Source organism: Notolepis coatsorum, assembly GCF_963971535.1.
Source record: "Notolepis coatsorum genome assembly, chromosome: 3".
In the NCBI taxonomy this organism is placed as follows: domain Eukaryota; kingdom Metazoa; phylum Chordata; class Actinopteri; order Aulopiformes; family Paralepididae; genus Notolepis; species Notolepis coatsorum.
In genome coordinates, this window is record NC_140167.1 from 155,662,379 (window position 1) to 155,674,830 (window position 12,452).

The 12,452-nt window shown below is 43.1% G+C and overlaps 1 protein-coding gene across 1 annotated transcript in view; it reads right to left on the minus strand.

The window, feature by feature from the left end:
• The window catches only part of abca12 (ATP-binding cassette, sub-family A (ABC1), member 12), a gene marked incomplete at its 5' end in the record, with an annotated part of 176,822 nt that overhangs the window by 138,989 nt on the left and 25,381 nt on the right, over window positions 1-12,452 (minus strand). The window contains 7 exons of the mRNA XM_084311411.1: window positions 2,236-2,581; window positions 2,975-3,154; window positions 4,714-4,804; window positions 5,051-5,170; window positions 7,139-7,278; window positions 8,420-8,615; window positions 9,330-9,494. Of these exons, the coding sequence (XP_084167537.1) occupies window positions 2,236-2,581; window positions 2,975-3,154; window positions 4,714-4,804; window positions 5,051-5,170; window positions 7,139-7,278; window positions 8,420-8,615; window positions 9,330-9,494 (1,238 nt within the window). The remainder of the gene's footprint in view (window positions 1-2,235; window positions 2,582-2,974; window positions 3,155-4,713; window positions 4,805-5,050; window positions 5,171-7,138; window positions 7,279-8,419; window positions 8,616-9,329; window positions 9,495-12,452) is intronic.

The following is a 12,452-nucleotide window of genomic DNA, read 5'->3' on the forward strand; positions in this document are numbered from 1 at the left end:
GGACCCGATACTCAGGGTGATGGTGTTGGAGGTCTGACCCCCAACCCTGACCGCCTGAGGCCTTTCACTCAGAAAGTCCAGTATTCAGGCGCTCAGAGCGGAGCGCCTCAGACCCAGCTCGATCAGCTTGTCCACCAGTCTGGTGGGGACTATGGTGTTGAACGCTGAGATAGTCAATGAACAACAGTCTCACATGGCCCCCCTTCTGGCTGTCTAGGTGAGAGAGGGTGTTGTGTAGTACCTGAGAGACCGCATCGCCAGTGGACCTGTTTGACCTGTATGCAAATTGCAAAGGGTCCATATCACTGGGGAGGGAGGCACAAATGTTATCCTTAATCAGCCTCTCAAAACATTTCATGACCACAGAGGTGAGTGCCTAGCTAAGAGATGGCAGATACGCTAGCACGGAGGAACACCGCAAACACAGAAACGCTACAGTAAAATAGTAACGTTAATACACTATTGACACATGTGCAGACAGTTGACAGTTGCTGAGTAATGATTTGTCAAATTCTGTCCATAATAAATATAACCCTGACAGTGAAGGATGTGGGTCAATGGCTCAGCTTCAACTCACTATGAAATGTATAGGAGGGTCGCACACACACACACACACACACACACACACACACACACACACACACACACACACACACACACACACACACACACACACACACACACACACACACACACACACACACACACACACACACACACACACACACACACACACACACACACACACACACACACACACACACACACAAACACCGCAAACGCTAACGTTAATACACTATTGACACAAACGGATGAATGAACAAGGTCCTACTGCTAACTAATTACGACTTAGAGAGCGTGTCAAAAATGCCCAAACTCCATCTTCGATAAGTCTAATACAAACTGGATCCAATATTGCTCAATCTGTGAATTTGGGAGATGAGGAGAGACAAAATTAATGAGAATTTTCTGCCGTTTGTTTCTCAGGGTTTTGTTCCTCTGTCATCGGGTGTGGAGAAACAAGTCCTGATCAATATCCTGCGGGATACTGGCGCGAAGCAATCAATCATTGGTGGAGGTATGCTGCCCTTCTCGACTGATTCATACTGTGGCTCAGATATCCTGGTGTGGGGGTTAAAAATTTGTATAGAGCGTGCGCCATGGCATTATGTTCTGTTGTCGTCTCCATTTGTTTCAGGTAAACTCCAAGTTCCCCGGAGACCTCAGCTACCGATAGCCGGTATTGATTTCATTCTTGGAAATTATTTGGCTGGTTGAAAGGTTTTCCCCTTTCCTGAGGTAAGTGAAGACCTGGCCCCCGATGTTTGTGTTGCTCCGCCAATTGCTTTAACCTTTCCCCTTTTTAGGGGAAAATGTTAGATTTTTTCCCGCTGGGGAGGTGTTATGACCCTTGGGTGATTTATTGTGGAAAATGTGTTGCGTCAGTTAACCTGCTCCTCTTCCTTTCCAGTGTGAGCAATTAGTTTGTGAGTGTGGGGGAGCGATGAACTGCAGGTGGGGTTCCTCTGATTGGCTGGAAGACTGATTCACAGAGGAGCTGATTGGTCCAGCCAGCAGATTTAAACTCCAGCTATCAAGTCATCTTTCTCTCGCTCCTCCACTCCCAACGATCTGCTATGATTTGTGTAATTTTGTTGTATTAAGTGACCTGTGCTGAAAGGTTACAGCGGTAGTATAGGTTATGTATTTTTCTCTTTAAACAAATGTAAATAACCTGTCTTGTAATTGTATCTAACCTTGTTTATTACTTCAAATTGTCAAGTAGCAGCAATAGCATGTATATTTAGAAGTCAGGTTAGATTTTGTATTTGTTTCCATTTTGTTTTGTTAGGAAAGTTAGGAATTTAGGGTTATTTAAGTTATGTTATTTGACCTTTTGATTATAGTTTCATGGATGTCCTTGGGAGTTGAAAGAGTGTTGAACATGTTGGGGCATGTTGGGGCAACATGTGTATAGTATATGTATAGATGTGTATCTGTACAGTATATGGATGTGGTTATGTGTATATGGATGTGTATATGGATATAGATATGTATATGGATGTGTATATATATGGATGTGTATATATGTGTGTGTGTGTGTGTGTGTGTGTGTGTGTGTGTGTGTGTGTGTGTGTGTGTGTGTGTGTGTGTGTGTGTGTGTGTGTGTGTGCGTGTGTGTGTGTGCGCGCACGCGTGTGTGTGTTCCATGTGCATGTGTAGAGGTCCACTCACTCGTCACGGAGATGGCAGGGGTATGGGAAGGGCTGCAGCTGGACAGCCGGCTCTGAGACCTTGTGTCCAGTCTGGGTCTCGATGATGGCCCGTTCGATGGTCTCCTGCAGGTAGATGAAGCCTCGGTTGTAGCGCAGTGTCTGCCTGGCCGAGATGTGCGTCTGCTTCACAAAGTACGGGTTGCGCACCCGATCTGTGCGCATGACATTGTCCATGTGCATGCGGATGGTGTAGCTGACTTTGGGAGGCAGGGAGACGGTGGAGGACGAGAATGAGGACGAGGTGTCCCTACCTTTCCTGGATGAGTTCTGTTTCTTCTGGTCTTTGGGAAGCTTGAAGATGACACCTGAGACACAGATACAGAGACTAAATGTGTCAGTCTGTACATTTTGGAGCATCTGTTCCTAGGACAGTGCCGGTAATGTGTACGTCTCTGTCAGATCTGTTTTGACAGATCGTTCACAGATTAAGAGATATTTAATCCTGCCAACAATCCTTCACGACTGAAACTTGGACCTTTGTGGTTAAATCCAATAACATTTGGAGCAGGGAGGCAGGATCTACCTTTTACACTTCATAGCCCGTAATGTACACTGAGTGATTGACAAGCCTTCCGTTCATTTAAATGAAATGTCTTGATATGGTAATATGGAGAAAAAGCAAACTAACATTTTGCTTACTTGTTGGTATATTGTATTTAAAGTGTCAGTCAACGTGATCTTAAGCAGTGTCCACTCACTTGCAAAGAGGTTACGATTCTTGGCGAGATCCTGAGCTTCGGCGTTGAGCTCGTCGTCGGAGTCGTAACCACGGTAGCGGTCAAACTTGATGCAGGTGGAGATGTTGACCATCAGGTTGGACAAGGTGGTGATCTGCTTGAGGATGTGCTTGTTCTTCTCCAGCATGACGGTCATGTTAGCTGCAACAAGACACGACAGGTAGTGAATTTAATTATATTAATAAATATAAATGTAATATAAAAAATTATATGCATCTATTATTAAAGAGATTTGCACTACATTCATACCTCATTTGCACCTTACCCTAATTTGTGTACCTCATTTCTGCATTGTACCTCACTGTTACCCATTTTACTCTGTATTGTATATTGTATGTATATTGAACATTCCTTTACTTATTTTTACCTACTTCTTAACTACTTTTTTACTTACTTTTTTTACTGTATGAAGCACACTCTCAGGCGCTCATAGAGAAACAAGCATTTCATCGTAAAGTATTCTGTATTTTATTGTGACAAATAATAAACAAACTTGAACTTGAACTTGAATTAGACTTTATGAGCGGATATTAGATACAGTGTTTTCGGTTTTCTGTGCCAGTTGTAGCCTGCATAGCACAAGACCTCCGTCCCAACCAAGCAATAGGTTTAGCTACCATTTGACAAAACTGAAATGTGCTCCAAATCGAAAGTGTAGTTATTAAAGGGGAACTATCTTATAAATGGCCTTTTTCAGTGTTTAGCATTGTTTCCTAGCTATGTGGACTTATATTAATAGGATCTATGTCTCTAATTCTCATATTGGCGCATTCTTCCAATTCTCCTCTCACAATATTCACCCTCACTGAACTGAGTCATCTGAAAATGTGCATATCTGTGATGTCAGAGATTTCTCAGCTGCATAATAATGTGGCAGTTGATGTGGCAGTTGGCACCAAGCCACACAGTGGTTGGAGCCCAGCCTAAAAACGGCTTAAGATCTTGAGGTAGAAGAATGCTGTTTTTGAGTACTTGATTAGAAATACAAAACAATGCATTTTTTTGAAAGAAAACGTACAGAGGTGTTCCATAGACTCACAGGAATTGTGTAAAAGTGCCCAAATAGTGAAAGAAATAGTAAAATAGTTCCCCTTTAATAATTTGTCAAATACTTTGGCGAGATATTTAAGTCTAAAACTTATTTCCAATGTTTGACTTTTTCTTGCCTACTGAAATGAAAACATCAAATTAAACTCTTTCCAACTTTGTTTAGATATCGTACCCTATAGTACAACTTCCAAGTGAAAAAGCCAAGCCGGCTTGAAAAGAGTACCGCAGTACCGCAAGTCCTTTAGAAGCCGTTTTATATTATACTAGTGCAGTGCTCGCTCAGGGCATGCCGATTGCTTGACCACCGGCACCGGAAGTGCTGCGTTCTAGAGAACCACTATATGGCTGCTTGCAGCGTTCTCAAGAACCGCTCGTTTGATCGACTTCACACTCGACACTGCACTCCCTTGGGTCCTCTGCGATACACATGCCAAGTGTGGAGTCGATCGGATCGGACGGTTCCTCGACATATGCAAAGGATGGACATACATACAGATGCACGCAGACCGAGATTCTTTATATACCTTCCTTTATATATGTGCAGGACATTCTTACATTAAAAAGAAAGAGAGCAAAGGGATATGAGGGTGTGAGCCCCTGGGTATACGTGCAGCTTTTTTAAAGTAGGAGCTTCAAATGCAAGCACTCACAGAAGCTGCTGAGTGTCTCCTTCATGTTGGAAACATCGATGTCCGTCTGCATCTGAATGAAATTCTCCACAAAGGAATTGCCCAGGGAATTCTGTTAAGGGGACGGGGTGGGGTTGGGGTAACGGTGGGAAGGGAGAGACGTTGCACAACATCAACATTCAGTCATCAAAGACACTGCCAAGGCCAGCCCCCCCCCCCGCCAGTACATTTGACAGAAGAAAGGGAGATAGTTGATTGGCAGGTATAAAAAAGGCGAGACAACAGAGAACAGTGGGGCAGGGGGGAAGACGGAGGACAGTATTGATGTGGGCTCTGCTGAGTCAGCACCACACTGTACCTGCAGCATGGGCAGCGTGCTGCTGAGGATCTTGGCAGACTTCACAATGTAGCTGGAGGAGTCGATCCAGTCCTCGGAGTACTTCCGCAGGTTGGCGAACTCCTCCAGGGTGGCGTTGGACTGGGAGGAGAAGGGAGGTCAGAACATGATGAGAAATGACTGGTCTGGGGTCTGTTATGTGTGTGTGAGAGAGAGAGAGAGAGAGAGAGAGAGAGAGAGGTGTGTGTGTGTGTGTGTGTGTGTGTGTGTGTGTGTGTGTGTGTGTGTGTGTGTGTGTGTGTGTGTGTGTGTGTGTGTGTGTGTGTGTGTGTGTGTGTGTGTGAGAGAGAGAGAGAGAGAGAGAGATTTTCCTTGCCATCAGCACAATCCAGCCCAAAGGAGTCAGAACTTACATTTACAGTACATGCAGATTGCTTCTTCAATGAGTCACACCCCAAAATTGTATTGTATTGTATTGTGTGTGTGTGTGTGTGTGTGTGTGTGTGTGTGTGTGTGTGTGTGTGTGTGTGTGTGTGTGTGTGTGTGTGTGTGTGTGTGTGTGTGTGTGTGAGTGTGTGTGTGTGTGTGCACGTGCCTGCGTGTGTGTGTGTGTGTGTGTGATTGATTGATTGATTGAATTGATTGATTGATTGAAAACTTTATTAACAGATTGCAGAATGGGTACAATACAGTACAGCTCAATATACACAATTGTTAAGGGGATGCAGACCAGAGAAAGACTTTCGTCTTGTTTACATCAGGGTCCCCCAGTTTCAATTCATCAGGACATATATGACATACATGACATACAGATAGACAGTACTGCTACATCTATACATGTATGACATACCAGATTTGCAAATACAGTACTGTTTGTGATACAAAAAGAGTCCAGAAAAGAGAGTATATACATTTGACGTAAAAACTGTACATTGGGGGAGGTTGGGTGGGGGGGGGGGCTGGGTGGGTGGGGGGGGGGGCTGTACATTGGAGGTGGTTGGGTGGGTGGGGGGGTGGGGGGGGGGGGGGGTTGGGTAGGAGGGGTGGGTGGGGAACACTGTACAACTGTACAAGCAAAACTGTACATTGGAATATTGACAAAACCATACTTGGTCATTTACTGTACATTGGAGAGGGTTGGGTTAGGACATTTACAGGGGCCAATTTTCGAATTGCAGTCTCCCTTAGGTGTTCTTTGAGAGTGGTTTTGAAAGTGGGTAGTGATTCACATTCCTTTACAGCTTTGGGTAGGGCGTTCCACATTGATGTGGCATAATTGCGAAACGTGTTTAGTCCCTTGTTTGAGCCGAATCTGGGTTTAACATGATTTGTGGAGCTCCCTCTGGTGTTGTGATCGTGGTATTCACTGACATTTGGGAAGTATTTTGACATGTACATGGGTACCTTGGCCGTGTAGTGTATCTTGTAGACCAGGCCCATTGCAAGTTGCTGTACTCTGCCATCTACTCTAAGCCATCCTAGGTTGTCAAAGTGGGCAGGGGTGAGGTGGGTTCTAGGAGTAAGGTCAAGCAGTAGTCTGATTAGTTAATAGTTTGTTTTGTGATGTTTGTAATTTTGTGTGTGTGTGTGTGTGTGTGTGTGTGTGTGTGTGTGTGTGTGTGTGTGTGTGTGTGTGTGTGTGTGTATATATAGTATGTGTGTGAGGGAGAGAGAGAAAGTGTGGACAGAGAAAGAGATAAAGAGATAGAGAGAGAGAGAGTGAGAATGGTTGAGTATGTGTGCACATGTTGATTATCCTGTGTACATGTGTGATTCCTACAGTATGGCCATCGCTTTTGAGTACAATTGCGTATGTGCATGCTGCATGTGTCTGTGCATATGTGATGTCTGTTCCAGGATGTGGTACAGTGTGTGTGTGTGTGTGTGTGTGTGTGTGTGTGTGTGTGTGTGTGTGTGTGTGTGTGTGTGTGTGTGTGTGTGTGTGTGTGTGTGTGTGTGTGTGTGTGTGTGTTTACACATACAGTGCATGCGTGTGCATTATATGTCTGTCTGTCTACTCGCATGTGTGATGTCTTTTCAAGGGTCTGGTACAGTGTTTACGCATGTGTGTGTGAGTGTGTGTATGTGTGTCTGTCTACTCTCCGGTACCTTCTGCATGATGGTCCTGGTGAGAGGCGTGTCGGGGGTGTACAGGATGTGCCCCATCAGCATGGGTTTGAGGAAGGCCCAGGCTATGGCCCCTCCGGTGGTGTTGACCATGTCTAGGTACATGTTCATGCAGAAGGGACCTGGGGGAAGAGCCACAAGAGGTGGAGAACCATCAGACGTTCCGTCCTGAACGGACCACCGACCCATTTACCACCGACCCATTTACCACCAACCCAATGATAGGGGACAGTTATCTTGTGTTTTATTATAAATTACTCTGTTATATTTGCATTTTTGTACATTTATTGCATTTCTATGTATTAATTATGTATATACGCTCAACGTCACTGAAAATGAGGGCTTGCCCTCAATGGATTCTCAAGTTGAAATAAAGATTGAATGAATTAATGGTTTTAACATACCCACATATACAGTAGATCAGTGAGGATTTTCAAAGCTCCCAAACATTGAATACATCATACACAATGTGTTCTAAAAGTACTATCACAGAGCACCATACACAATGTGTTATAAAAGTATTATCACAGAGCACCATAGACAATGTGTTCTACAAGTACTATCAAAGAGCACCATACACAATATGTTCTAAAAGGACTATCAAAGAGCACCGTACACAATATGTTCTAAAAGGACTATCAAAGAGCACCGTACACAATATGTTCTAAAAGGACTATCAAAGAACACCATACACAATGTGTTATAAAAGTATTATCACAGAGCACCATAGACAATATGTTCTAAAAGGACTATCAAAGAGCACCGTACACAATATGTTCTAAAATGACTATAAAAGAGCACCGTACACAATATGTTCTAAAAGGACTATCAAAGAGCACCGTACACAATATGTTCTAAAATGACTATAAAAGAGCACTGTACACAATATGTTCTAAAAGGACTATAAAAGAGCACCGTACACAATATGTTCTAAAAGGACTATCAAAGAGCACCGTACACAATATGTTCTAAAAGGACTATAAAAGAGCACCGTACACAATATGTTCTAAAAGGACTATCAAAGAGCACCGTAGACAATATGTTCTAAAAGGACTATCAAAGAGCACTGTACACAATATGTTCTAAAAGGACTATCAAAGAGCACTGTACACAATATGTTCTAAAAGGACTATCAACACCAAATACCTTTACAGTGGACCTTTAACAAGAATACTACTCTAATAGGGTATTTTCTACATTTACTTCATGGAAGATTTCTGCTATTGTTTCCCCCCCTCCATAACAAGTGAAGAAGGAACATACTGGCGGTACGCGGGATCTTGAACTTGTCGATCATCTCCTCTTTCTCCTGGCCGCTGGGCGAGGAGGGGTCTGACACTGACGCCATGGGCAGCTTGGCGATGCCAAAGAGAGCGATGATGCCGTTGCTGCACATGGCCCGGGACAGTGTGGTGAAGGTGGCCTTGCTAGACATGTGTTGGGACTGGCCCTTCATGACCTGGCTCAGACAACAGACGGAACAAGGCAGTAGGTTAGGAGACAACTTGGAAAAACCCTTATGGAGTCAAAAACAACATATTTTTTTGTCCATGTCCTTGAATGGAGAGCTATATGCACCAATACATGCAACAAATGCTGCCAAACTTACAAATGTGTTATATTATTTTAATTCCTGAAATACGGTTAAAGGGGGGTGTACATAAAAAATTGGGTCCATTTTACAAAAGAATCCCACTTTCTTCCTATTTGTCCGCAACAGTGAAGTGACGGCTAACGTCAACATCACCTTTTGTTTTGTCATCATCTTGGGTTGATGTTCAAATCAAGTCCCACCCATACACACTGTTTCATTCAGAAACATGTCCAAAAACAGACACTCTGAGGTAAATTGTCCTATCTCAAGCCCCACCCTCTCTTCTTGATCCTCCAATCGCAACAGTTGCTTCCCTCGGACAAACAAAGTTTGATCCTCCAATCAGAACAGTTGAAGAAAGGAGGATGGGGCTTGAGATCAAGGTCAATTGGATGAGGTTTTAGGATTGTGTTTTACTGAAACTCATGACATCATGACACTTTCTCCCTCACGCCACCCGGAGCGAAGTCGCACCCGTGTCCTTCCGATTACCCCCCCCCTTCCACTGAACTTGAAGTGTATATAGACGGTAATCTATTACAATATACTCTATTCGCGACAAAAAAACAAATGACTCACCTTGCGGAACTCCGTGCTGGCCGGCAGGTTAAGGTCCTTGATGGAGTACAGGTAGCTCTGCAGACGGTCGATGGTGGGCAGCAGCTTGTTCATCATTTCCACCAGGAAGCGGGCCATCTGGAGCATCACCCCCACCACGCTCTGCAGGTCGTCAGACAACACCATCTGGGGGGGGGGCAGAGACACAGCTTGGGAACACTTTCAATTAACACATACACTGTATGTCTCTATACTAGGGCTGACCCCTAGTAGTCGAATAATCGGTAGAAAGGAGCCGTAGTCGACTGCCAACCTCTTAGTCGAATACAATTTTTTTTTTAAATTCATAATTTTTTTTAATCATTCTTTCCAAAAGAAAAGAGGCCTAGAAGCGTGGCTAACGCTAATGGCACACATACCAGAGGCTAACTGCCTAAGAAAACAGGCACAGAGGCACTGAAAGAGGATTTCACCCATCTAATGAACACACTAGACTAGACAAATATCAAGATGTATCCATCAGTGGACCAATTGCATGCGTTTGCAGAGGACAAGACGCCTTCAGTCGACTCCTTCAGACATTAAGCACCCCCACAGCCCAAATGGGATGATAAAATATATATATATTTTTTTTTAATAAAAAATAATATTATACTTTATTTTTTTTTATAGACGACTAATAGTCAACTATCGGCAAATTTCGTCCAATCATAGTCGACTATCCAAATCCTTAGTCGGAGACAGCCCTACTCTATACGCATTATAAGGTGAGCATTCGTGAGGAGTAATCAATCATTTGACTATCTCAGGCGAGGAGCCACATAAGACGGTTTTAAGTTTTCAGAGGGACAACGTTTTCAGACTTTATTATCGTGTCGTAGTGTCGTGTTCAGTCATAGGTAAAGACGGTCGGGGTTGAGTCGTTTCTTGTGATGTATCACATTCACACTCCAACGTGATTTAGATTGACTTCACAACTGCAAATACATCCAAAACTTTTCGAAAACGGACTGATTCTTCAGGTGCAACGGTTCAATTAATTCTATACAGTATGTGTGTTAAATGACCTACAGTATGTGATATCTAATAACGTTATATGTCAATAATCTAGGACAGGGGTTCTCAAACTTTTTTATACCACAACCCCATTTTATTTTGGATATTTTTTGGCGACCCCACACTTAATGTATTGCGTAATTTCCATGTGGAATTAAGGAATATCAAAATAAAAGCACACGTTGTTTGTTGAATTTAGAGGTTGTATGTAGGGTTGTAACTAACTGTAACTGTACTCTTCTGCTCCCATGACTGCATATATATCTGTGTCCACTGGAGGGCGCTATAGGCGGAGCTTCTACTGTCTACGCCAGGTTGGGAGTATTTAAGCCTTTGTTCCCTCCCTCTCTATCTTCTTACCACATCTGCCTCTCACGGAGAGGAGTGCCCATGTGCTGTGCTGCTGTGAATCACTATGAATGAATAAACAAGCCAAAGGCTAAAGGTGGAATTTCATGCCTCCTACATATATTATTGTCGCCCCATAGCCAATTCTGTCAACATTGTTGAACTTGATCATGCATATTTATTAGAACATTAACACATTCTGGGCCAACCACGTAAATATACGTGTTTCGGATCCAACGCTTGACGGCCAACCATGTATATATACGTGGTAAGGTTGTTTTGGCTTGGTTTTGGTAATATCCTACTCAATGTCACCGAGCGGCACTGCAGATTTACCCTACTCTTGGAATTCGGAAAAGTGCATTACCGGCCAGATCCTCGTAGGGGCGCTGTCTCGATAATGCAGTGTTCCCTGTTACAGACCGGTGTTTTAATTTTTTTTTTGTATGAATGGGCTTTTCTGTTAGCCTAAAGCTATGCATAGCCGATGGCCTGGAATAGTTTTTGGGACGCTGAAGTCAGTATGCAGTAAAGGAATATATCATCAGCCAATGGACATATGGATCTACCAGATGGCGATCGATAACTGGGAAATCCTTTTGGGATCCAACCGGCCACAGGTAAGAGCTTTTTCACGTAAATTACATGCTGATCAGGCCTTGTTATCATACCCAACCAGCCGATCAGCGAATAAGGCTACTGAGGCTAATGCCGTTATTGGTAATCAAAAATCAGAAACGACGTCCCCCGCCCCCCCCCCCCCTTTCATGCATTCATGGTGGACCATGATACCAACAATATGCATTTAGAGTTTTAGCTCTAGCTTGTCTATAGCCTAAACGCCATTCGATTTAACGTTATTAGCTTAGCACCCTTTATCTCACGTTCCAGGAAATACCCCAGAACATTCTGCTATAATGTTCATATTCACGATACTATAAAATGGGAACGTATTGATGATTTTTTTTTTTATTTAAGGCATATTGAAGGGACGGTTTATAGTGTCAATTGACAATGAGAATGGACAGATAGCAATAATATAAAGTATAGATTTAGCTCTACAAACAGCCTCACGCACAATGAAAGTTTGTTTTGATATGCTGGCCGTATAGAGTGAGATTAGACGGATCCAAATGGCCCCGAATGTGTTAACACAGAACTATGTTATCAATACACATTTATAAAACGAGGCATATTTAGCCAAAATATGTTGCCAGAACATAAAAAAAAAGAATTAAAAATAAAAATTATAGATTATTATTTTTCTTTACATGCCAATGCGCGACCCCACTGTCACCTACCCATGACCCCACTTTGGGTCGCAACCCGTAGTTTGAGAACCGCTGATCTAGGACTATGTGCGAGAGCCGTAGGTCAGGACATGTGGGAACACTTTCACTTGAGACGTACATCTAAGGAGTAGCCATTCATGACTGCGTTATAAGAACCAAACTTAATGAGTCACATGATATATAGTATATCATAAAAATATATATTGATAATAGGCCTCGATCAATCATTTTTTTATTTAAAATGTAGGGATATAATACATGCAATCATATTACATATTCTGTAATTAAGAATGTATTTTTATTTCACATATATGTAGGTATTTCTCCAGAGGGGTCAGAGCAAATAGTCATCCATTAGTGCCACTGGAGCAGGTAGTTCAGTGCCTTGCTCAAGGACACTTCGATGGGGAGGGACAGTGTTGGCTGTTGTTGGGATCGAACCTGTGAT